The 27334-nt window shown below is 28.1% G+C and overlaps 1 protein-coding gene across 2 annotated transcripts; it reads left to right on the forward strand.

The window, feature by feature from the left end:
- Positions 1 to 26492, forward strand: LOC134830859 (vesicular glutamate transporter 1). Of its 2 annotated transcripts, XM_063844461.1 has the most exons (9): positions 1 to 203; positions 410 to 490; positions 960 to 1329; positions 22600 to 22888; positions 24715 to 24948; positions 25001 to 25651; positions 25711 to 25896; positions 25972 to 26163; positions 26227 to 26492. In XM_063844461.1, exons 3-9 carry the CDS (start codon positions 1280 to 1282, stop codon positions 26395 to 26397), a joined length of 1773 nt encoding a protein of 590 aa, XP_063700531.1. In that variant the 5' UTR covers positions 1 to 203; positions 410 to 490; positions 960 to 1279; the 3' UTR covers positions 26398 to 26492. The 2 variants fall into 2 exon arrangements, with proteins under 2 accessions (XP_063700531.1, XP_063700530.1); XM_063844460.1 differs by lacking the exon at positions 1 to 203 and having other exon boundaries at positions 236 to 490.
- Positions 26493 to 27334: the final 842 nt, after the last annotated feature.

The following is a 27334-nucleotide window of genomic DNA, read 5'->3' on the forward strand; positions in this document are numbered from 1 at the left end:
CGTTACAGTAGTCGGCGCGCACTCTACTTAAATCGCTCCAAACTCCAAAGCAAAGGCAGGAAAGGAAACAGAAAATTGTCAGTTTTGTGTAAATTTTGCTACATTTTGTTGTTGTTGTTGTTTTTGTGCAGAGGAGAGAGTGTGAGTTGTGTGGCTTGTGCATGCCTCCAAAGCACTCTCTTGCCCACCTAACATAATTCATTGTAGGTGCTTTAAATCGGTGCCAGACAGACAGAGTCAGCTCTCGCATCAAGATACAAGAAGAAAAAAAAATTAAAAAGTGAAAAAAAATTCTTGAAAAATTAAGAGAAATTTCCTGTCTCTGTCTGTTTAGCCAGACACCAAATTTGATCAAATCCAAGAAAATTTTTGGTGTCTGAAATTTTTTTTAATTTTTTCTTCGCGATAGATTTTTATTTTTTTTTGACGATTACGCAACTGAAAAAAATTGAGAGAACGGACGAAAGGATTTGACGATCAACGTAAAAAAGTGAGTATCTTTTTCAAGTGTTGAAAATTTGCATAATTTTTTTCTTTAATTAACGACAAATATAAAAAATAAAATTAGGTCAGCAAAATTATTATTCAAGAAATTGAAAAAAAAAAAAAATGCGCGCGTGACGTAAATGCAAAAAAAAATTAACATAATTTTTTTTATTAATTTTTTTTTAATGGAATAAAATTTCTCCAACAAAAAAAAATTAATAAAAAAAAATCAGAGAAAATAAAAGAAATCGTGACATTTTTCCTTAATTGATCTCATTCCGAGATAAAACAAAAGCCTGACCAAAATCCAAAATCTTACGGCACATGCGTGTTCGCGTATCATTTTTGGGCTCTTTTTCAGTTATATTCAGTTCAGTTACGTTATCAGCCATTTTCAAGCATGCTTTGAAGGCATCTTTAACTGAAAAAAAGAAAAATTTTATTAATAAAAAAATTATTTTTTATTTTTACAGCTTCTGAAATAATAATTAAAAACTACAACATTAGAAAAAAATTAAAAAATGTAAATTATTTAAAAAAATAACTTAATTAATCAACCTAGAAGTGGAAAAATTAATGTAGAAAGAATAACGTGGAAAATAAATGTGCTTTGAAAATAAAATTAAATAAATGGAAAAAAAAAGTTAAATAATTTATCTAGTTGTTAACTTCTAAGAAAGTTGGAGATAAAAAGTGGAAAATCGTTGTTAGTGTTAAAATAATAAATTTATTTATTAAAATTAATAAAAATAAAGAAATATTTAGGAAGAAAATTTAAATCAAAACGAGAAAAATGCCGTCATTTGATGTTTTAAAAGAAAAGGCGTCTGGCGTGTTTGCTGGGTAAGTTTTAATTTTTTTTTCAAATTTTCGATACATTTTTTTCTCTCGATTTTCTGGTAGTTTTTTTAAAGGATTGATTTTAAAAGTTTTTTATACTCCGTTACGTAACTTATGATAAAAGTTTAAATAATTTCTCATATTTAATTCAAATTTTCAAATAAATTGAACTAAATTAATTGAAAAAAAAAATTAAAAAATATTTTTTTTTTTAAAAAAAAAAAAATAAATAAATAATAAATTAAAATTAAAATAAAAAAAATAAATAAAAAAAAAATTAGATTTAATAAAACCTTTAATTAATTAAGAAATTTCTTTTAATTGATTTAAAATAAAATTTCTTAAAATTTTTCAAGACTTGGAACAATATTTTTTTTAAAATTTATTACAATAAAAAATGTTTAATAAAAAATTAAATGAAATAGTTAATGAAAAAAAAATTATTTGATTCAAAATGTTTTGAGAACATTTAAATTAAAAAAAAAAAAATTAAAAATTTAACAAAAATTTTTTGATTTTTTGAATTTTCATAAAATTTTTTTGATAATTTAAAATTTTTTCTCCGAATTTTCGTCAAAAAATAAAAATTTTCAAGTAAAATAAAATTTTCTTTAAAAAATGTTTTTGTCCCAAAAATTTTTGAAAATTTTTTTTTCAAAATAAATAAAAAAAATTTTTGAAAAATTATTTTTTCAAAAAAAATTTTAATTAAAAATTCGAAAATCAATTTTTAATAAAAGTAATTTCATTGAAATTTATGAAAAAATCAAAAAAAATTTGTCAAGTTTGTATGAAATTAAAAAAAAAATTTTTTTTTGCCCCCCCCCTCATTTTTTTTTCAAAAATTTTGGACAAAAATTTATTGAAAAAAATTTGGAGCGGCCTAAATTTAAAAAAAAATTTTCAAAAAAAAAATGATATGAAAATAAAAAATTTTTTTGAAAATTTAAAAAAATGAAAAAATTTTTCAATTTTGATGATTTATTTAATTTTTTTAAAATCAGCATAAAATTCAAATTGAAATTAAAAAAGAATTTATACGAATTTTCGCCAAAAGAATGTTCCAAAAATTAAAAATGTTCAAGAAAATATTTCCAAAAATCAATTTTAACAAAAAATTCCTCGAATTATTTGACCAACCAACAAAAAAATCTCTTCGATCAATCAAAATGCCGTCACAAACCCCACAAAACTGAATAATTTAACGGTGTGATGATGACTCTCTCTTCAATTTTCATGAACGTTAAATGTGTGAGAGTTACATGAAAATTTTATTTGTCCACAGGGAATTGTATCAAAACCAACCACTTACGTCTCTTGTTGCTTTTTGCGTGTACAAATTTGCTCCTGTATTATTATTTTTATTACGTGCGTGTTTTGAAAACAAACACCGTCGCAAAGTTCCGCCAATCCCTCACGAAAGGAGGGCAGGTAACGTGGGAAAATATTGAATAATTTATTAAGAAGACGAAGTTGAAGATTTTTGCCTTGATTTAATTGGTTGTTTACTAAAAAACATTTTTTTTCTTGGAAATGTCCTCGTTGGAAGCTCGCTGTGAGACTGTCACAGCTGGAAATTGTCTCTTTTTGAGAAAATTGTTAGAAAAATCTTGAAATAAAAACGCATTGAGATGAAAAGAAGAGAAAAAAAGGGAAACGGAACATAAAAGCATAAAATTTGCATAAAAGTGGGTGTAAATGTATTCCCTGAGTGACGACAAAAGCAAACGGAAAACAGCGAAAATGCGTGGTAAGCAGTAAATATTTGTTTAAAACGAGATAAATTTGAATTTTTATCTTTTCAACTAAGCTCGTGAACCAAAACCTCAAATAAAATTCACTTACCCCGCTTTAATTTGCACCCCAGGGAGCGATTTGTTACTGCTTGTTATTGTTTACGGTCTCGTTTGTTATTGATTTGATTTATTTTATCGCAATTTTTATTGACTTTTGTTTCAGATTTCTCAGAAAAAGTCAATTTTGCGACGAAAACTCATCAATCCATCATGATTTTCGCAAACAAAAAGACATTTTTCGGCGTCATCACTCAAAAATATCTGAAGAACGACGAAAAACAGGAAGCAAATACACTTGAAATCCATTAAGCTATTCATTTGTTGTGCGTCAACGTCGCTGAATCTCGTCTTCATCTCCGACAACAAACAAAACATAATAACTTTTCCTCCTCATCTCACAAGTCGACTCGCAAAAAGGGGGATTTTTCGACGATAAAACATTACGACTCTATGGCAATATTAATAATATTTCTACAAATCGCCCAAAATGATGTTTTTTTTTTATTTGAAGTATCATCGGCAATATTTTTAATAACCTGACTGAATTCGAACTGAAATCTTGATAAGAACCGTAAAGAATCCGCGTTCAGTTGATTAGGTTCCCTTTTTTGTTCGGGATCGGAAAAAATGAAGCGGATTTAATGAACAACGAGGAAATGTTTCTCCTCCACTCGAATGCTGATAATCGGATCATTTACAGAAAATCAGACTATTTATAAATTGTTTTGTATTTAGTTGTTGTTTGTTGTCGGAAACCATGGAAAAGCATTAAAAAACATTCTCGAGTGATTGCGTCTCGGTTGAGGATTTTACATGTTTTTTTTTTGCGCAAACAGACAGAAAAATGATTTGTTGAAGGTTTTCGTTATCTCAGTTTGCCAAAAATTGTGGAGAAAATTAATGAAAGGCTTGGCGAGTGGGTGAAAAGTTAGATCAGAGCGCATTTTTGCAAGAAAAAGGTCTTCAAATTAGTTCAAAAGCTCAAAAATTAATTTTTTTTAAAATTTGTTTTCTGAAATCACTCAATTTTTCTCCTTGAAGATAATTTTACTTAATTTTTGGGCGTTATTTCATTTTTTTAATAAAACTTAAAAATTTGAGTTTAAAACACAAAAATCTCATAAATGTTTTTCAATTTTTCTGTCGAAAGATCTCGAGTTTCGGTTAAAAATTAAATTTTTGATAAAATTTTGAGCTCTAAGTCATTTTTAATGAGTTTTTTAAACTTTTAAAATGCATTTTTTGACTAAAAATTTAATAAAATTTTTTTTATTGTTTTTGTTTAAGGCTAATAGTCAGAATTAGAGCACTTAATATAAATTTAAACCCAATGAATATCAAAAAGTCAAAGTAAAATATTTATATTTAGACATAAAAGAGCAAATTTTTATTAAGAAAATATCAAAATTTCTTCAATTTCGCAAAATTTTTAATTTTTTTTTATTTTTACTTCCAATTGACTTCCAATAGAGCTTTAACAAGCTTAAATTTGTTCAATTAAAATTACTCTAAAAAAAATTTCACGGACAAACACTGCTCTAAAAAGGAGCAAAATTCCTCAATAAAACTCCCTTGTTACAAAATTGAGCTGAACAAAATATTTTACAAGCAACAAAACTGCAACCTTATCAAAAAATAATCCGGATTATAACCGTACTCCACTTACTCTGAATCTCCCTTACTTCAAATTTCATCACAACATAGTTGAAGACGTAAGCAGTTTCAAATGATGATATCCTGGATAAGAATAAAATTTATGATTTTTATGACTTCATAAAAAAAAAGTTTTAAAATTTTTGTCATAAACTTCTCCTTTAAAGAATTTTTTTGTTCGCTCATCAATCAACGAATTTAATTTTCTTTTTTTTCCGCGTCTCAATTGGGTCTCAATTGCAAAAGACATCAGATAAGAAAAAAAAATGTAAATAAAATAAAAAAACGCGCAAGAGGACGTGCAAAATTAGCTTGATAAACGACTTTGCATCTTGAATTTCAAATAGATTTTTTTCTTTTCTTTTATCTTTTTTGTATTTTTCAATTGCTTCAATAATATTATTTTTTATTATTATTTGTCGTTCGTCGTAGTGTCAGTTTTCCGTTTTTCTTTGAAAAATAAGTGGATCAGTTACAATTCAACACTATCGCGCGTAAATTGGCTTATCGTCGCGTTTCCCTTTTTTTATTTTATTTTATTTTTTTGTTCAAATTAATGACTGAGGAGACAAAAAATATCGAATTTTCATTGTTCTTGAAGTTCTTAGGTATTTTTTATTAATTTCGATCATTTTTAAAATTATTTTTATTATTTTATTATTTTTTATTATTTTCTTAAAAATTTTTTTAATTTTTGGATGTAATTATTTTTTAAAATAACAAATTTTATTAGAAAATTTTTAATTTAATTTATTTAAATTATGAAAATTAAATAAAATTTTAAAATTTAAATAATTAAAAAAGAAAATAATTCATGAAAAAAAAAATATTTAATAGTTTTAGAATTTCTTAAAAAAAATTTAAACAAATTTTAATTCTTTTTCTTTAAAAAATAAAAATTAAATATTTATGCGAAAAAAATTTAAATTATTTTTTTTAAATATTTTTAATAATTTATTTTTTTTATCATTATTTTAAATAATTTTTTAATTAATCTTTTTATATAAATATTATTTCATGAAAAAATATTTTGCTTTAAAACATAAGACCGACAAAAATTAAATAAAAACAACATAAATTCAACATTTTTTCGCCTATTTTCCAACTTTGTCCAAGATAAGTCTCACAAATCCACAAGAAAATCCTCTTTGCCACAGATTTTCTTCACAGTTATCGACTTGAAGCAACAATAAAGTACGGAAAACACGTAAAAGGTCATGAACCAGACGACAAAAACCTGTCTCGGCACCCAATTTAGTCCAATAACTGCCTTATTAACTTAATTTTTATGGCAAAACTAGAACAAAAACTTTTCCTTTTTGTCTCTTTCATGCATTTTACGTCCGATTTTTTTAATGTGTTAACTTTTCCGTCATTTATGTCTCCGAGAAAAATCAATATTTACTCCAGTTTGCATCTTCCGTTGCAGAATTCCACTCGATTTATGAATAAAATGCAGACAAATTCCTCATTTTTCCGTCTTCTCTGAGAAGAATTGTCGTCGAGAATTATGAAATTCCTTGCGAAGTTCAATAGACAGAAATCGACACGTGACGAAATTGATACGAAATCGATTACGAATGATTTTTTTCTTCGCATTAATACCTCACTTAAGACGACATTAGCATGCGGCGAAGTGGAGCAATGATCTTCGTGACACGTAGAAAGTAAAATTTCCCACAAAAATGTTGTCTCGGAATTTTCTTCGTGTTCCGTTGTTATGTCATCCAGCTCGTGCCTTGCATGCGTGTGGCGTCTGTTAAATAATAATAAAAATTATGTGACGAGCAGCGTTAATTTCGCAAAAAATATTTTTGTCACGTCCGTGACATTAAAACATTCGTTCCTTGTTAGTGTCTTGTCGATTACTGCGAAACATCATTTTTTCCTCCTTTTTTTGCATATTTATTCTTGACTTATTTTCGAATGTTTTTTTAATGGACTGAGCTCAAAAGTCTTTTTGTTTTATTTTTTTTAAGATTTTCCGGCGTGATTGCTCAATTTTTTAATGAAAAAATTATCACTTCATCTTCGACTTCCCCTTTTTGCCGTTAGATTTTCAAGGAAAAGTGAAAAATAAAATACGATGACGCTCATTATGTTGATTCATGTCCACTGTCATCTATTGTTCTCGTCATCCCCTCATAAATTTTTCGTCCCTGTCAAAGAAAAAACGACACTTAACTGCATTTTATTACGAAATCTCCCCAAAAAGAGATTTTTTCATGGGGATTTTTTTTAAAAAGGACGACGTTTTGTATTTGATATCATTACATTTTCTGCTCTTTTTGTGTAAATTATCATATTTTGCTCCCCTCGTTGTGCCTATCTTGCGTTTCTCGGCAGTTGAGTACTTAATATTTATTTTCCTATTTTTCACTTTTTGAGATTTAATCACGTTTATCATGATCCGATCATCATTTTCGTCATTATATTATCCCGTTTTGCCGAGTAAACAACTTATTAGACTTTAATGAACAACAGATGAGGATAAAAAACAATAGAACAAAAAAACTCTTAGGTTATTGATTTTTATCGGTCTCTAAAAAAATTAAATTCAATCTGCATGGTTTTGTTCACAGATGGAAATTTTCAATTAACTAAATGAAAACACGACTATTATCTTAATTGCTTGACCATTACATTGTCCACTCGGTTGCGGTGATGGTGTGAAATTTTATTTTTGCGGAAAGTTTGCAGTTTTGTTCATGTGAGAAATTAAAGCTTGCGGAAAAGTGATTTTTTTATTTGCAAATTTTTATTAAGAGTCAAATTTTCAGAAATTGTTTTAAAATTCTTATTTTTTTTTAATTAAATTTATTTATTTTAAAAATTAATAAAAAAATTAATAATTAGATAATTTAATAAATAAATAATTTAATTGATTTTTTTTTTCATATTTTTTTTAATTATTTAATTTATTTTTTTTTAAATTAATTAAATTTAATTTATTTATTTTTTAAAATTATTTTTAATTAATTTTTTTTATTTAAAATTTTAAAACATTTTTTAATTTTTGACCTGCAAAAAGTGATAAGTTTAATAAAAAAAATAATTTTAGTTCTATAAAAGCTTGAAATTTTTTCACAAAATAAGGCCGCTCCAAACGAAACTCAGTTTTGTCCGATGCCCCATTTTAAATTCGAAAATCATTTGGACAAATTTTCGAAATAAAAAAATATTCAAAAATTTTTTTAACGACTTTTTGAAATTTAAAAATTTTTGTCAAATTTCAAAATTTTTGTCTTAATTTTTTTCAAAATTTCTTTTACACATAATTTTTATAAAAATTAAAATTTTTGTAAAAAAAAATAAATTTTCTAAAGGATAAATTTGCACAACTAAATTTTTAGCTGGAAAAATCGATTTAAAGTTTTTTACATTTTTTTGTAAAAATTTATTTCATAACGCTTTTTCATTTTCAAGCGCAAAAAGTTAATAATTGGCCTAAACGCAATTTTTGTGCAAAAAATATCGTTATGAACCATCCAAAATAATTTTTTAACCTAAATTTTTGTCATATTTCAAACTAAAAATATAAATTTTTATAAATAAATTTTTTAATTTTTTTCTGTGAAAATTAGTCTAATTCTTTGAAAAATTGCAAAATAAAACAAAAATTTAAGATTCTTAGCAATTTTGAAAAAAATTGTTCGCTCTTACCAAAATTGATGATTTTTAGTCATTTTTCGTATGTTTTGAAGGTTAAAATATTTCAAAACCATCATCATTATTCCATTATTCCCTCCTTGGATTTTCGGAAAAAGTTAGGAGGGAGGACATGTGAAACATTTTTTGAAATTGCACTTGCCTTATTTTTAATTATTTTTTTTTATTTAAAATTTTAATTAAATTTAATTTTTGATGTATTTTTTATAAGTTTAATAAAAAAATTATTTTAGTTCTATAAAAGCTTGATTTTTTTCACAAAATAATTTAAATTTACCAATAAAAAGTACTTTTTATTCTTTCTAAATCTAAAATGACCAAAAATCTTCATATTTAAAAAATCATCGACCTCAGTTGTATTTTTCCTGCTTTTAATTTACTTACCATGCATTGTTTTCTCCTTGTTTACACCCAAAATTGAATTAATTTACCATTTTAAAGCGAAATTTCTAAAGAGCTTCTTTCTTCAAAGACATTTCTATAATTAGAGACGACTTATAAATGTCATTTAAAGACATTTTCCCCTATATTTTCTGAAACTTTTCCTCGTATTTTTTAATTAGATCAGTCAATGTGTATTTGAGAGTCATCATGTTGTCGTCGTCGTTGCTGCCGAGCAGGAAAATATTCATAATTGAGTGAAGTGGGTGTTTGTTGAGGGGGCTTTTCATGCAAAATTGGTTGTCAACGCGTACTTTTAATGAAAATAAATGAAATTAAAATTGAATTAACTTCGTGTGTGGGATTTATTGGCATTAATGGGAGACGAGAAAACAATCCACGAAACATTTTTCTGGCTTTTTATTCTTCTTCACTCAAACTCGAGGTCTTTTCACCCGGATATTCGATGCATTCGATCCAACATTTGTCCGCATTTGGAAATCCATTGAAAATTGAGTCTCTTCCTTCGAAACAAGCTTCGTGCCCATTGAAGTACCATCCTGTATGAGATCCTTGTCCATCAGGTCTAATATCGCAAAGATAGTTTTTTGTCGAAACTAAGCTTAAAAATCCATAAAGAGCAAAAATTATTTTTAACATTTTCTTGCCAAGTCAGTTTTCTTACTAAATTTATGAATATTAAACGAAATTTGAGTTGAGATTGAGAAAAATCCGAAAAATTAAAATTTCATGCCTAAATGTTCATAATTATCCTCGTTTTGTGAACCACGTAAATAATTTTTTAAAATTTATAAATTTTCTTTAAATTAAAGATTGCAAGATTTTTTTTTTTAAATTTTCTGACAAATAATTTTTAGCAAGATTTTTTAAATAATTTTCTGACAAATAATTTTTTTTTTTACTAATTTTTTGGTTTTTGATGTTATTTAAGAAAAATTTTAAAAAAATGAAAATTTAAGAAAAAATAAAAAATTTGGTCACGTGACTCAAAAATTTATTCATCAAATTTTCGATAGATAATGCGTTTTTAAAGCAAGTAAAGTTCATATTTAATATAATTTTAATTTTTACTGGACATTATTATCGTTTTTTAATCAAAAAGTACCAAAAAATGTCAAAAATATTTTTTTTTATTTTTGCATTTTTAGTTATTATTCTTCTTCATCATATTCTGAATCTTTTAATTCTTCTATTTCTTTAGTGATACATTCAAAGACACATTCTTCTTTAGTTGGAAATCCATTGAAAATTGAATCCCTTCCTTCAATACATTCTCCGCGCCCATTGTGGTACCATCCATGCTTAGGTTTGAATCCATCAGGTCTAACATCACAGAGAAAATTTTTGGCAGCTACAAAAGCTAAAAATCCGCAAAGAGCTAAAATTGTTTTGAACATTTTCTTGTCAAGTCAGTTTTTGTACTGAATTTATAAAAATCAAACAGAATTAATTCTAAGCTTGAAAAAAAAATCTGAAAAAATTAAAATTTCACGCTTCAATTTTCATAAATTTCCTCGCTTTTTTCTAGTGAATATCAAAATATGAAGAATCAAATCATATTCTATTAAATTTTATTTTAAAAATAATTTTTTTAATTTTTATAAAAAAAATCTTGTGAAAATTTTCTGATAAATAATTTCTTAAAGAGATTCAAGAAAATGAAACAAAAATAATTATTTATTTTTTTTATTTTTCATAAAATTTTTAATTATTCTTCATCATAATCCGAGTAATTTTCCGAATTTTCTTTAACATCTCCAATGACACACGTTTCCCAACATTCTCTTTTAGTTGGAAATCCATCAAAAATCGAATCTCTTCCTTCAACACAAGATGCTAGCCCATTAAAGTACCATCCTTTATGCGGGCCGAACCCATCATGTCTCACATCGCAAAGATAATTTTTTGCAGCAACCAATGTAAAAAATCCACAGAGAGCTAAAATTGCTTTTAACATTCCCATTTTTAATAATTTTTTATACTGAACTTCGAATGCATTTTTCAGTAAAAAAATTAAAATTGCTCGCTTTAATGAAGTTAGTTTCGTAAATAATTAAATTTACCTTCGAGCGACTTCCGTTGCGACAATTGATTCGGACTGTTTGATGTTCTTCTTATATTTTGACAACTTACGTTTTTTTTAAAGACTTTCACATAATAAGCGTTTATAAAACCATAAAGAGATTTCGTAATATGATTAATAATGGCATTAAAATGAGATAAATGTGCACAAAAGCGCCGTATTCAAAAGATCCTTTCGCATAAAAGGATATCTGATACCGTTTTGTGATGAGATATGCTTAGCTTGGCGTCTCTACTGTGTTTGGAATGATGGAAGGAGTAGAGTGATGTCCCCCTGTTTTTTGCATATAATTAAGTTGTCTACGGTTATTGATATAAAATAATTTGATTTCCATTCATTTTCATCCATTCTGCTGACTCAGTCGGTTGAGTGTGTGGAGAGACAATGCATTAATTGTTGGTATTAAATGGGATTTTAACGTTTGGATGCTTTTCCAGAGGCAGGCATGTAGCGTAATGGGGTCACAAATTCTCCAAGATTCTCATTCATTTGAGATTTTTTGAACATCCATCTTAGGTTAAGCCTTTTTTATAAACAGATATTTATTTCTTTTACAAGTACAAAGTTCAGTCAGTCTTTTTTCATAAGTCTCGTTCAGAGGGTTTTATACACATCTAGCCGAAGCCAACAATGCCCGTCTAACCATTTCTATTTAATGTAAGTGCAGTCCATAATATTTACATGCGCAATCCAACTACAGATTGTCAATCTTAGGTTAAGTTTGCTCCATTTCTTGCAATTCGACGCTAAATGGATCTATTGTGCTCACAACGGGCCTTTGGTAGCTCCTCATTCTTCTGTCAAGTCATGGATATTGTTAAAGAACTCGATAACCTTCTTCAGGTTTAGTTTTAATGATTTCACTAGTTTGATTTTTTCTTAATTTTAACAAAGATGTTTTTGAGACCTCATATTAATACAAATAACTCAATTCATTTAGGACGTGCTCCAATGATTTCGTTAATGGCTCTAAAAATTTGAAAAAAAACCTAATTTTAAAATTTTTCAGCCAGCTTACTGAAAAATTATTTTCAAAAATGTCAAATTTTCATGACAAATGTTAATAATTTTCTTCAATTTTTTATGAAGAACTTCAGCAAGTATCTTACGATCTTCCAAGGAAAGTAAATTAATCAAGATTTTTCCTTCAGTTCGGCTTTGTCTTTTTTTCCATCAAATCATCTCCTAAAATAAAAATAAAGTCATTAACGTGACCAAAAATAAATAAATAAAAAATCGGTAAAAAAAATCATAAATTGAGCGATTTCCATGACACCCACGTTACTCTAGTGAAATTTATTGAATTATTTATGCATCATAAAATCTTTTTTCATATAATTTTACCCTGCATCTCTTCCGCTGCTATCACTGCCTCGCTCCACAAATTCTCTCGTAGGAGGATAAATTCAATTTTATTCACTGTCACAAAATTAAAAGCCTTAATGTTCTGCTTTTTGCTCAAATCTAACGCCGAACGAAAAAAAAACCCTTCACAGTACAAAAATATTTTACAAACAAATGACGACAACGATGATGATGATGATGACGACAATATTGTTCATTTATAACAATGAAAATGTACATCACACATCAACGTCATAAAAAACATTTTTCTCCCCCTGAAGTTTCGAATACCATTGTAACATTTTGTAATATTTTTCATTCATTTTACTTGAAAAGCATTAAAAATGTGAAACAAAAGTTTTCTTGCTTTTAGCGACTGCGATCCGGATATTTTATGTTGATATCAGCAAAAAAGACGCAGTGAAGCGAAAAGATGAGTTTTGAATCCATTTCTGATATTAAATTTCGTTCAAATTTGCAAAAACTTTAAAAGGCGGAGAGAATCGATTTGCTGATTTATTGATGTGAGATTTTAAAGTTTTAGTTTTGGTTTGAAGTTTTGATGGAAATGTTTAAATTTTTGTTGATTTTAGTAGTTTTAGTAAGTTTTACGAAAGCGCATATAGATAAGATGTGTGATGTAGTCCCGGTTGGTCATGGCAAATTCGAAGGATGGTTTTTCATGATGCAAGAAAATGGAAGCGATTGTTTCTTAAATAGGGATAATCGATATAGAGGATTTCCATCATATGATTTTTGTATGAAACAATGTTGTGGTGAAGAAGATGATTCAGATGAGGATTCTGATTCAATACCAACAACTACAGATTCAGAAGTTGACTTAAACTTGACGGAATTGTAAGTTAAATCCTCAAATTTTCCTAAAAAAGAGGTTTTTAAGTAAATTTTACTCACCATTTAACTCTTAGTCGCTTAGATGAGCGTTGTTACATAATTCCCGATGATAAAGGTCCTCACAAAGGTTGGTTCTTCATCCATAACACATACTGTGATATCTACAAAGACAGTCAATATGACGGGTTTCGAAGCTATGAGGAGTGTATGAGAGCTTGTGTTGGCAAGGATTGGGATCATGACGACTTGTATCCACGAAATTGATAAATATTTAATATTATCAAGGATAAAAATCGCTCAAAACGAAAAGAAACTTTTTTTCATCACTCCACGGATTCAATTTCACGCATTATAAATTTCATAAGTCGCAATATTTTCATGTCCGTTCTGCCTTATGACTTTTATTCATTCAAAGTTGGCAATAAATTTTGCAGGGAAATGGTTTTTTGCTGCTAATGTTTGAAATGTACATCAGCACGTGTCCTGCGATAATCAACTTTTTGGCTTAACGTTCGTAATTAGAGACAAAAAAGACAAAATAAATCATAATTTGTCCACCCCATGGAACTTTAATCAACTTTTTGTCTAGAGTTGCCTTGTTTAAAGGCGATTTTTTGATCGTCTAGCTTAGAATTTCTAACATACCTCAATATTTTTCCATCCTCGTTGAGTCTCTTGAAATGTTCAAGAGATAAAAGAGTCATCGTCATCATTAAATGCGGCTTAAATGATTTCCCTGGAGATGTTTTGTGGTTGTTATGTTTTTTTTTTCTACCAAACATGTGATTTTGATCCTTTCACAATTTTTCGTCTAATATTATTATTGCATTTCACGGAAAAGGATTGAATCGTAATCCTAATGTGAACTTTCATGCTCGAACGAAATGAAAGGAAAAGTCTCGATTACAACAGAACCTTGATTGATGAAATCTGTCTCGTATTGAACGTTCATTCAATTTCCTGGTATTAACATCCTTTTCTTATCGGATATTCTCTCTTCATCGTTCGGTGAAGGAAGGGATGAAAAGACACAAAATGTTATCACTCTGGTTTCCATTTGACTGAACAAAAGTCTCAGTGATATTCCCTTGTTGATTAAAAGCAACCTGATAACGCGAAATATTGATTAAGACAGTTGACAATTTTTCGCCTTTAATGACGTCGTTAATCATCTTCTTGATTTATTTTTAGACGATGTTAATTTAATTATCCAGCTTTTTTTTAACAAACACCCTTTTTGCTTTGTCTCTAGACTATCTTTGTGTGGAAGTTGGAAGAGACAAAAAGACAAAAGACAATAGAAATTTACTTTGTTGATTAAAAATGACGCTTTTTAAAGTTACATTTTTTTTTCAAAAAGTACTGAGTTTGAATGGTTTTGTCTCTGCTTGACAAAAGATACGAACGTTAATGAGCGTTTAATGTTTTCACATGTCGTAAAGAGACAGAGAGAGATTTGATACTACTTCATAGCACTTATTTATAAAAGAGGGATGGAACAGTGTTTTGTCTAATTATTCGCATGGTTATTTGTCGGTGGTGATTATGAGGATTAATAAAATGACGAGAAGGGGGAAATTTTTGTTGAAGTCTCGGAGCTCAGTGACGTTTCATGATTTATTGATTTCAATCCTTTAAAAAGTTTCTAAAGACGCCTGTCGAGCGATGATTTTTTTTTTACCCCAATTCCGTTAAGTGATTGTTATGATCGCATACAATAACAACAAAAGCATCTCTATTATATTCCCTTTTTTCGTACCTTTTTCTTTAAAGAAAAAGTCAGTACTCAATAAATTTGATTAAATTGTTGTCAAGGTTGAATCGATCTACAATCAAAGTGTATGTGAAACCATCAATTTAAAAGCATTTTTCTTACAATAGACTGCAAATGAATGGTTTCTTACGTTTTTTTTACTGTCGAGGAAAAGAAATGTAGAGGCATAGAAAATCACGAAGAAAAAAGGGAAGCCAATGCTTTTAACATAAAATCACACAACAATGTCAAATAAATTACTTCCTGTTTGTTATCGAATCAAAATGTTATTCTTCAACGTTTGACATCTTCTTTTTTCTACTACTTAATAAAAAATTTCTTTGGAAGGCTTCCCAAAGAAAAATTGAAACTGCATCTCCCTAAACTATAAAAGAAGCAATAAAATTTAATTTCTCTTCATCTGTATTATCACCCAATTAATCTCAACTCATTTAATTAAAACTTCATTTCGCTTTTTCAAAAATAAAGTCATTTTTAACGACTTATCATGACAATCTCTCGAAAATTTATTGCCACAGCTACTTAATATGCAGAGAGCGAGGATGGACAATTTCAATTTCCTTTAGTAAAGAAGTCCCCTACAGCATAAACAAACATAAATAAGTTGCAGCGAAGAGAGAGACAATATTTGTTATTTTATCGGGATTTTCAGTAGATAAACCCTCAATACACTCTCTAATCGAGATGAATAGCTCCGAGGAAAAAACAATAAAAAAGTTTAATATATTTTTACTCGACTTAGGTAGTTTTTTAGAAAAGGGGTTTCGTTATGTGATAAAGTTGCTCCATTTGGGTTGTATGTCTGTTAGATTATAAGAAGATAAATTTTGCTATTTGTAAAAAGACTTCCTTAAAAAACTGATTAATTTATAATTTTTAATACATTTCCTTCGCTTTTATCAACTTCAGAGTATTAAAGTTTTAATTCTCATTGATGAATGCCAAACATCAAGTCGTTTAGTACGTTTTGAGCGTCTTTCTCGGATGAGGGTGTTTTAAATTTCGACACTTCGTTGAAAACAATCCTCAGCTGATCTTCTGTCTGTGTCCATAGTATTTGTGCTCAAATAATAGTTGTTAGCTATATGATGCTCGCCCACCTTCCGTGATATCAACTGCTTGAAGTTATCGGTTTTAAAAAGATTTTCTCTTTTTACAGATATTCTTAACTCATTCGTCATTTTTACTTTATCAACGTTTACAACAAAGACAACCACAGCTTTCAAACTTTCAACTCAATCGTTCAAAAAATGCACAGACAACATTCAGACACTCTTAAGTAGGAACAACACAAAAAACGGAAGTTTCTTAGTTAGAAATGCTTTTCTACTTCAGACATTCGTTTTGCTCTTTTGTCATTTTTGGTACTTCGACGAATTTTAAATTTTCCCAAAGTCCAAAGAGAAAATGTCCAAGAAGTTTGACACTTCTTTTCTTGACGATTAATCGATTACTTCTTTGGCCAGGTTTATAGTTGTAAATAATTGCGAACAGGGCTACATTTGTTAGTTCTTTTTGTCGTCCTTCAGGTTTTATTCGTATTTTTGGTCTTACGAATTTTTTTATTTTTTACATCTTTTCTGTATTTATTTTCACTAAAATAAAATTAAAAAAAATTAAATAGAAAATGCGCTTACATGATTTCTCCCTTCCACTGAACGACGAGTCTTTATACTCTTCTTATCTTTATTACACAACTGCATGTTCGTACATAATATTAAACCGTGACCCCTTTTGTCGAACCTCCTCAATTTCCCTCCGTTTTGATTTTATTTACTTAATCAAATCAAATGTATCTTTCTGCTACTACTTCCTCATATATTCACATTCGTCGAACAGTAGACAGGATGCAACCCCAACTAATAATGATAGGTTTTAATGCTGAAAGTGATTCCTTGAATTAATTTACCATTATTTGTAACAGGTTGTTTTATTTTTGTGTAAAACGCAACATCGACGAGTATATTAAAAATTTCGCTTCTACCAGCAAATAAATATATTTGCATAAAAAACATCATTTATGGGGTAACTTGTTTGACATAATTAATATTTCAATTTGGGAATATTTAAATTTTCGGAAACTGTTATTAAAATGTAAATCTATTTGCATATGGCACGCTCGAGGATTCTGTCAATATTTGAACAAAATCTTTTAATGGAGATGAGTTTTAAGCGGTAATTACATTTCATTTGTGTCTTCTTTATACAGCACAAAATCCATTTGTATCTCCTTCAAAAAAACAATAAAATCCGCACCGATAAAATTATATGCGATTACTTGAAGCTTAGAGTAACTTGATCCGCGATTTCATTTTATTACCTGACTAAATGTTGTTTAAACCGATATTCCCGCTGCGTTTGACGACATCGTCTTTCTGAAAGAAAAAAGGTGAAGCAATTTTTAAAATTAAATTTTTTTTCGTATATTTTTTCAAGAGACGTCTTGAGTAAGAAGAAGAAACGAAGAAAATCTCAAGTGATTTATTTACATTTTTATTTGCGACAAAACAAATCCCTGAATCGTGTTCGCCTCTTCTTTTGTCTCTGTGTCTCACGATGAGGGATTTGCACCGTTTTGTCATCGTCGCATCATCATTTTACGAAACGACTGTCTATAAAAATTTCCAATAATTGTCTCTTTTTCAGTTCCTTGTTAATCCTCCGTTGTCGTTATTATTACAAAATTTTTCATTAAAAACAACTTTTTTGATTAAAATCACCCTTTTCCGCAGCGATAAAAGACAAATTCCCACATAAAATATTCATGCCATTCGTAAATGAGTGTTCGTGTGTGTTTTGTTTGTGTGTTTAAAAGCGATATCATTCACATTTAAATCACACAATCACGCAACGACGAACATCAATGCTAATGGAATGAATTTGTTTTGCTGCGGAGCTCAACAAAAAAAGGCAATTTCTAACCGTGAATCAGTTCGGATGAGATGCAGTTTGAGTGGGAAAAGCAATTTTCCGAATATAAAAGGAAAAACCACTCCATCACCCACTTCAGATCACTTTCAATGCTTTTTTATTCCTCTTTTTTTTCGTCATTTGAATATAAATGCGAAAATTGAATGAAAAGAGAGGAATGGAAAAAGAAAGGATTTGGCACAGTGACTCATATAAAATTATTTTTAGAGTTCCAAAGTCCTCCAAAATTAAGATTTTAAAAATTAAAAATAATTTTTTTATTCTAATTTTTTGATAATTTTAAGGCAAATTTGTATGGTTTTTAGTTTAAAATAAAAAAAATTATTCATGACTTTAAAAAAAAACAAAATTAAAAAATAATAAATTAATTTTTTTACATTTATTAAACTAATTTTAAACAAATTAAATTAAAATAAATTTATTTAAATTAAATAATTTTTTAAAATTAATTTTAATTAATTAATTTAATTTTTTTTTTGTTAAAAATTTTGATTAATTTTTAATAATTTTTTTTGAGTCATTTAAACTAAAAATCTCACAAAATCGCCATAAAATTTGTCCAAAAATAAAAATTAAATAAAAATGCAAAATACTTACCATTTATGTAAAACTTTCCTCATGAAACATCTTCCGAACATCAAATTTATCGATTTCCATCCACAAAAAAGTCATCATTGAAACCCATTTACGTTCATTCATAAAACGATAAAATCCATTAAAACTTCCCCAAAAACTGATTTTAATTGTCTCTGTCTGCCCTGACACAATTCCGTTGGCACCAAACAATATAAAAGGCGCACAATAATTTTTCCATAACGAAAAAAAATTTTCCCATTTATTCGCCAGACTGATATAAAAATCGAATGTCGCCAACGAGACGCGCACGTCTAGCCATCAAGTCTGTATAAGCGAAACTACTGTCATAGTTTTTTTTTTTTTTTTGGTTTTTATCGTGAATCTGCCGAAATAAGATGATATCATGCACAAAAGAAGAAGAAAAAATTTTTCCCTTCCTATTTTTCTTTAATAAAAATCGTCATCGAGCAACTTTTATGGCTTAGTTATGAAATACCGCAGCAAATATGAAAACTAAAGATCTCCAAGTCATTGATGGATGACCGTTAAATTGATATAAATGCTCCCACATAACGACTGTGTGAGTAGATTAATCTTAATTTTCACAACATTTAACAAATTGGACATCAACGAGCAGCAGCTGATGGAACAAAACGTTCATTAAAATTATGACAATTTTCATAAATTTGCATAGTCCCCTTTTTTGTCTTTCCCAGAAATTAATGGAAACAAGGAGCTATCATGTTAACAAACACATGAAATTAATCAAATCATAATTGTGCGAAGTACGAGGCACAGCAGGTTATTTTTTGTTGAATCATCAACTTTCAACCCCTCCGTGAAAATTGTTTGACTGGCGCCACTTCTTGCTCTTTTTTTGTGTCAAACATCACGTATCTTCGAAAAGTTTTCCAATAATCCAGTCAATAATTGCCGTAATAAGTGTTTACAACAACTTCTCTTGACCTCAACTATTTTCGCTCGGATTCGGAGGAACGGGAGATTAAGTTTCAATATCGTTCCCCCTTTTTTTCTGTGAAATTCGTGGCGGAATACATTTCTTGGCTTATCATCCGCAAATCGTTCACAAGCTTCTCAAGTAACACAAACAAACAGCACGCATGGAATGGAGAGAAGAGAAAAACAAATATTGCAAAACAAAAAATAAGTTTTCCTCTTCAGATCACTTCGCGTCAAGATAAAAATGTGTTTGTTTGTTTTTTCCGTTCGATTTTGCTTTTGTGCTTCGGTTGAAAGTAAACACGATTTTTGTGCATGATTTGGCTTTGATTTTGTATCAAATTCGAAAAATATCGGAAAAAACTTGTTTTTGTTTGAATTTTCAACAAAAAATATTTTTCAAAAGAATTTTGATATGCTTGCTAAAAATTTTATATAATTTGAATTTTATTCTTCGATTTTGAGTTTTCTTTAATAAAAAATTTAAATTTTCTCTAATAAATTATTATTGAAAATTTTTATTATTTTATTTGTAAGTTTTCCTCAAAAATTTTTTTTTTTTTAAAAAATTCGAATAAAAATATCAAAATTTTTTTAATTTTTTTAAACTACTGTCATTAAATTTTTTAAAATTAAAAATTTTTTAAAAATTTTTAATTGAAAAAGAAAAAAAAATTTTTAAAAAAAATTTTTTTTTTTAATTATTTAGGCCGTTCCAAAAAAAAATGAAAATAAAAACAAATTTCTTATTTATATAATTTGATTAAAATTAATTTATTATTTAAATATTTTTTTATAAAAAAATCTAAAAATAACCGGTAATTTTTGATTTTTTTTTTTTAAAATTTTTTTAACAAAATCATGTAAAATTTTTAAACTTTTTTTTGAAAATTTTTATTATTTTATTTGTAAGTTTTTCTCAAAAATTTTTAATTTTTATTTTAAATCGCTTTTAATTTAATTTTTAAATTTAAATTATATTTTTTAATCTTTTAAAAAATAATTTTTATTTTTTTTTAATTATTTAAATTGAAAGAAATTATTTTTTATAACTTCAAAAAAAAAGGAAATTTTTGTTTTCACTTACCAAAAAAATTCGAGTAAATCTTGATAATTTTTTTCAGTTAAAAAATTTTTTTTTTCACAAATTTCACTTCATTTGAAGGTCAAGTTGTGATTTTAACGCCAAAACCCATCAAAATTCAATTTAATTTTCTCAACGAACCTCATGAATACAAATATCAACTTCACATTTTCTCATGTTTTTGATGTTTCCATGATGATTATTATCATGTTCTTACATTTGCGGTAAGGAGCACACAGAATCAGTGGTTTTTGCCGTTTTGCTGTTAATACGATAAACGGAATAGGAAAATCGTACAAAAACACTCAAAACAGAGAAAAGTTAATTAAATTTTCTATTGTTTGAGTCATTTAAACGGGATTTCTCTGACGTCAATAAAAAGGAGGCATCCTTACAACAAAACTTGTGACTCGCTCGTAAATGTCCGTCAGAAGAAAAAAAAATAAGAGAAAAATTTTGAAAAACAGGAGAAGACTTCAAAGTCCCCCTTTGTGGGGATTAATTAAAAATTTTCCAACAAAATTCTGAAATTTGATATTTTTATGCGGCAAATTTTCTCTTCTTGTCATCAGATGGAAATTTTTCGATGATGACGTAATTTAGTTTAGGAGTATTTAAACCTTTTATCATTAAATACCAGAACAAAATCCGTACCAAATCCTTCTTTTATTGCCATGTGATGACACACATTTACAGAATAAATCCATTCATTCACACTTTTTCCCCTTTTTTCTTTTATTCGAAGTGTTTGCCCGAAAAAAAAAGAAAAATAAGGAAAAATATGCCGAGTTTGATTAATGATCAAATCTATCAAAAGGAAATGTTTCTTTAACGTCAACCTTTATGGGCAGTGTGAGAGCGTTAAGTAAATGTCAGTGACTGGTCAACTAGATAAAAGTATGACGATTAACGGGATTTACGGGCGAAATGGAGTTTTGATGTTTGAGTTTTGTCTAATTTCGGGAAATTAGATTGAGAATTATTGTTTTTCTGTATTTAATCGAAATTAATGCGAAAAAAATCATGAAAAATTGAGAATTCTCGTAAATAGATAAAAAATTCTTTTGACATCTAATTTTTCTCAATTTTTATAAAAATATTTTTTAAAAATTGATTTTACTTCAAAATTGAGTCAAAAATTTATACAAAAAGGTAATTTTTGTAATAAAATTTAATATTTTTTTTGTAACATCCTTAAATGTTTTAGAAATATTTTCAGTCTTAAAATTTTAATATATCGACAATTGAATATTTAAACAATTTTTGAAAATTTTTTTTGGATAAAAATTCCGTTAAAATATTTTTTTAACCTTTTCATGCCAAATTTTTAAAATTTTCTTACATAAAAAAATTGTTGTTTATTTAAAATTCATATTTATTCATAAAATTCAATTTTGATTTAAAAAAATTAATTTTTATGTATAAAAAATTTAATATTTTTTTTTTAAATTTTTGTAAATAAATTAAATTTTTAAATAAATTTACAATTTCAGTAGTTACTATTCTGAAAATTATCTAAAACAACCTAAATTGGCTAAAATTAAAATATAAGATTTAAAAAAAAATTACCTGAACAAAAATTTTCAAGTAAATCCTTAAAGTTACCTTAAATTACCTCATTTTATGTCTTGCTTCCATTGACCATCGCCTTATTTATTGAAAAATTATTCTTTTACTTTTTCTTCATAAACATTTCTTCCTTCTTTCGTTGTTTTTCTTATTTTTTCCTCATCATGCGATAAAAAACAGCAAAAATCGTCAACATTCGTCGTCCAGTTAATAAAATTTATTACTCCAATTTATCTTTATCCCTTAAAAAAGTTGTTTTTTGTCTTGTTTACTGAATTTTTTTATGAAAGAAAGTTTCTTTTTTTGGCAACGACTCAACTTGCGGCGGCGGCGACATTTCGTCTACTGCTTATTAAATGAGTTGTGGAAATTGATACTTAAGAAGGCGAAAACGAGATGGGATTGTGTGTGATGTGTCAATTTCAGTATACGAAACAGACAAAAAGCAAACATTTCAAAAATTAATTCAAGAGACGATTTATTGGAAATTTATTCAGGGTCGTTTCTTCGAGAAAATCGAGACATTTTGTCACCAAAAAAAATATTTTTAATGATTTTTTTCTGTTTTTCTTTGCAGAATTGGCCAGTTTGAGAAGTTCAAAGTCGCTCAACCACATGGCGGTTACGATCAAATGGATGGCGGCGATGGTTTTAAGCCGACACTGAACGACGCTCCGGACTCGCCGTGCTCGTTTGAGGAGCTGGAACGACCTCCGCTGCGGCACGTCGACAAATACGTGAAGGCACAATGCCCGTGCTTGAACACGATACGATACACAGTTGCCTTGATGGCCTGTTTGGGGTTTATTGTATCGTTTGGCATGCGATGTAACATGGGAATGGCAAAGTTACAATTTGAAAATAAGGTAAAAAAACATGAAAAATTACTAACTTTAATCGATGAGCGACGTCACGATTGATACATTAAATCGGAAAACCACCCTCGAAAAGCTTTTATTTAAAAAAAAAAAATGGCCATGTAATGAATACGTAAATAACGAGGAAGGTGGTGAACCGTGAACAAAAGATTATCGTACATTAATGATGACGTGCGACAATGACACACAGGAAAATCAAGGGAGTCTCAATAAAAAATGAAAATATGACTTTAGGGTGACAATTTTCGAATATTTCAACGGAAAATAAAGGAAAAAGCAAAAAGTCACCCTATCGGCACCGGATATTAATTCAACAGACAAAAGACTGTGATGTGATACAGTCGCAGTAATTTATGCAAAATATGCCTTTTATGATTTGTCGATGATGATTATAATCTGACTTTAAAAGGTTTGTTGGTCGATATGATGGGTTTCGTGCACGAATGACAATAATAATCATAATCATCATCGTTCGGCATGAAAAGAGAGAGAATGAGAATAGTAATCAGAAAATGCTCCCCATTAATGCGAGTCGGGACAATAAATGTTTATTTGTGATTTTTTTTATAAAAATATTAAATGAAAAATCAATTCTAGAGCTTAATATTTTTTGAAAAAAAAAAATTATAAAATGAATATCTAACTTTTAAGAATTTTTCAAATTTTGCCCAAAATCTTTAGAAAATGAGCTTGAATTTATTTTAAATTAATTATTTTATTTTTTTATTTTTTTAAATTTTAATTTTTTAATATGTATTTTTTTTTCGTAATTATTAATTTAAATTAATTATTTTTATTAAATTAAAAATTTTGTATTTTAATTTAATTTTTAATTTAATTTTATTTTTATTAAATTTTAAATTAATTTTTTATTGTTCAACTTCATCATTTATTTTTTTATAATTTAATTATTATTCATTTATTTTTTTTTATATTTTTTTTTTTGTAAATTGATAGAAATCTCATTAAATTTGGATGATTTTTATTATATTTGTTAAAAATCTTCGAAAAATCGCTTAAAATCAACTTAATTATTTATTTCAATTTATTTATTTAAATTTTGAAATTAATTTATTAATTAAAAATTTTTTTTAATCTTTTAATTTAATTTTAATCTTGATTTTTTTTAATTTTATTTTGAAAAATTTAATTAAAGTTAAAATTTAAATTTAATTTTTATTTTCTTAAAATATTTTAATTTTAAACAAAATTAGGTTTTTTGAAATTATTTTTCAAATTTAGAAAAAATTTAAATCTTAAAAAATAAGATATTAAATATTTTTTTTTTTTGAAAAATTATTTTTTTATTCAAAAAAATAAAAATATGTCAAATTTTCTATTTTTAACGAAAATTGTAAAAATCTTCCATGTCAGCAAAAAAATTAAACTTTTGTTCTTGAAATTTTTTCCTAAAACACTAGTCTCTTTAACAAAGCCTCTTAAAGTTGCAAAATTACGAAAAATCATGAATTTTCTGCCATATCATTTCCCTTATTTAATATCTCCGGGCTATTTTTGCACAAAAAATTCTTTAATAAAAGGATATTTTCGTCTCGAGTTTTTGATATTATTTCATTTCCTCGAATTGTATTCATATCGCATTTTTTGTCATATATTTTTTTTTCATAAATATGAAAAGACAGTTCCCTCACTATTTTTATCTGTAAATCTCCTTTCATGCATGAGAAATTCATAAAGATTTCCAATTTTATCCGTCATCGTCGCTCGTCTTCTTATATAACTTAATATCCTTTTTTGAATGAAAATCCCTTCGATTCTCATTATAATTCCATTCATTCTCTTTTTAATAACAGACAGATGGTTACAATTGGTCAGTGGCGACAGAAAGTGCCATCGATTCGTCCTTCTTTTGGGGATATTTAGTGACGCAAGTGCCCGGTGGCTTTTTGGCGTCAATGTATCCGGCAAATCGGATATTTGGCACGGCGATTGCGACATCGGCCTTCCTGAATTTGCTCGTGCCCGGGGCAATTATGCTTCATCCAACTTTTGTGATATTAGTGAGAGTGCTGCAAGGATTAGTTGAGGTAAGAATTTTTCTTTTTTTTTAATTTTTTAGACTAAAATTTACCTTTTCAGGGCGTCACATATCCCGCTTGCCACGGAATTTGGCGATTTTGGTCTCCGCCGATGGAACGTTCGCGACTTGCGACGATGGCGTTCAGTGGTTCTTATGCTGGCGTCGTCATCGGGATGCCCATGTCTGGCTTTTTGTCGGGCATGGTGGGTTGGCAGGCGCCTTTTTACTTCTACGGCGTCTGTGGCGTCATCTGGTACGCTGCTTGGTTATGGCTGACGTTCGAAAAGCCACGCGATCATCCGGCAATTACGATCCAAGAGCTGAAATACATCGAAAAATCGTTGGGTGAAAGTGTCCAAATTGCGATGCCAACAATCGCAACGACGCCCTTCCGGGAGATTTTCCGATCGTTGCCCGTTTACGCCATTATTGTGGCGAATTTTTGTCGTTCCTGGAACTTTTACATGTTAGTGTTGTATCAAAGTGCGTATCTGAATCGGTCGTTTGACTACAAAATCGAAGAAGCGGGACTTGTGGGTGCTTTGCCGCACATTATTATGACGATAATTGTGCCATTCGGCGGCATGTTGGCGGATTATTTGCGAAAAAATAATATTTTATCGACGACAATGGTGCGAAAAATCTTCAACTGCGGCGGATTCGGCCTCGAAGGCTTCTTCTTTTTAGTTGTAGCGCATGCCTCGACTTCGGTAAGTCACTTTTTAACCTAAAATCGAGAGAAAATTAATGAATTTTGGTAATTTTTTAGGGAACAGCTGTCACTGCCCTCACACTCGGTGTTGCCTTCAGCGGTTTCGCTATTTCTGGCTACAACGTCAATCATTTGGACATTGCTCCGCGTTACGCCAGTATCCTCATGGGTCTTTCAAATGGCATCGGGACCATTGCCGGCATCATATGTCCCATCGTAATTGATCACATAACGAAAAATCAGGTAAGCGAAACGTTTTAAATGAATTTTTTAAGAAAAATCTCACGCACGACTTCACCCAAAAATAATTTTTCACAGCCGAAGGAATGCTGGCACACAGTTTTCATGATGGCTGCCATTGTTCACTTGTGCGGATGTACTTTCTATGCGGTTTTCGCGTCTGGAGAATTGCAACCGTGGGCTGAACCGACGACGGAAGAGCAGGAAAGTTGGAACCGAACTGCGAGCATGAAGAAACCCATGTCACCCAAAATTCAAGAGACTGCATTTGTGAGTTTTTTCATTAAATTTTTCCTAAAAAAATAATTTTTTAAATAAATTTTCGTTAAATAGGACGGCAATCAATTCACCCAGATCAACAACGCTCCAGCAGCGAGTTACGGCGCCACAGAACACGTGAGCAACAATCCCTTCGTGAATCCCGCCACAATTGTCGAGGAGCCCGTTCAACCTTATGCGACCGATAGTTACATGCATGGATCAGCGCAAGACAGAACGTATTAAAAAAATCACGGGTAAGCGAAATTTCTTCCTAAAAAAATAAAAAATATATAAAAATGCGTTAATTATGTTGAAAATTTAGACAAAAAAAATATATCCTCGTCCTTACTGAAAAAAAAAATTAATTAAAATTATAAAATTAAAAAAAAGTAACCTGAGAATCTATGTTGAATTAAAAAAAAAATCAAATATTTACAAAGGTAGAAAGAAAAATAACTCAACAACTTATAAAAAGAAGACTTATAAAACAAAATATATTATTCCTCATCATATTAACATTAAAAACTTGTACAATTGAGAAAAATCAAATTAAAAGCGACGAACAACCGATAACAGTATTAGATGGAAAAAACGAAAAATCATTCATTCGTAACGAGATGGATCAAAAAATATCACGAAAAAAAAATTATTAAACGATGATATAATTAATGGATACCCCTGCTTAAAGCAATTACAACATTAGATAGCGAAATATTAAATTATATTAATTATTATTAAAAATTTAATTATTTTATTGAATTAAAAATTATTATTAATTAATTAATTAATATTTTTACTAAAAAAATAATAAAAATATTTTTTTTATTAAATAAAAATTGTTAAAATATAAATTTATATGTTAATTGTTTTAAAATTAATTTAAATTAATTTTTAAAAATTATTTTAAAAATATATATCTTGTAAATAAATAATTAAAAAATCGGTTAAACAACAAAAAAGTAATAATAAATTATGAAAACCATGTGGAAAAAATACTCAACACATAAAAAATAAATAAAATCTAACAATTGTCGATGAATTGCCAAAGAAAAAAAATATATACAAGTTTTAATTAATATTATTAAAGAAAGTTACCTGCTAAATAACAATAAAAAATATACGTATTAAATACATGTGTAAAGAAAAAATAAAAAAGAAAGGCTTAAGCTTATAAACAAAC

Source organism: Culicoides brevitarsis, chromosome 2, assembly GCF_036172545.1.
Source record: "Culicoides brevitarsis isolate CSIRO-B50_1 chromosome 2, AGI_CSIRO_Cbre_v1, whole genome shotgun sequence".
NCBI classification, from domain to species: domain Eukaryota; kingdom Metazoa; phylum Arthropoda; class Insecta; order Diptera; family Ceratopogonidae; genus Culicoides; species Culicoides brevitarsis.

Coding starts and splice junctions, on each gene's coding strand:
- LOC134830859 (XM_063844461.1), top strand. CDS start 1,280: ATGCCGTCATTTGATGTTTTAAAAGAAAAGGCGTCTGGCGTGTTTGCT. Junction 25,652..25,710: donor TAGCGCATGCCTCGACTTCG/GTAAGTCACTTT, acceptor GTAATTTTTTAG/GGAACAGCTGTCACTGCCCT. Junction 26,164..26,226: donor AAATTCAAGAGACTGCATTT/GTGAGTTTTTTC, acceptor TTCGTTAAATAG/GACGGCAATCAATTCACCCA.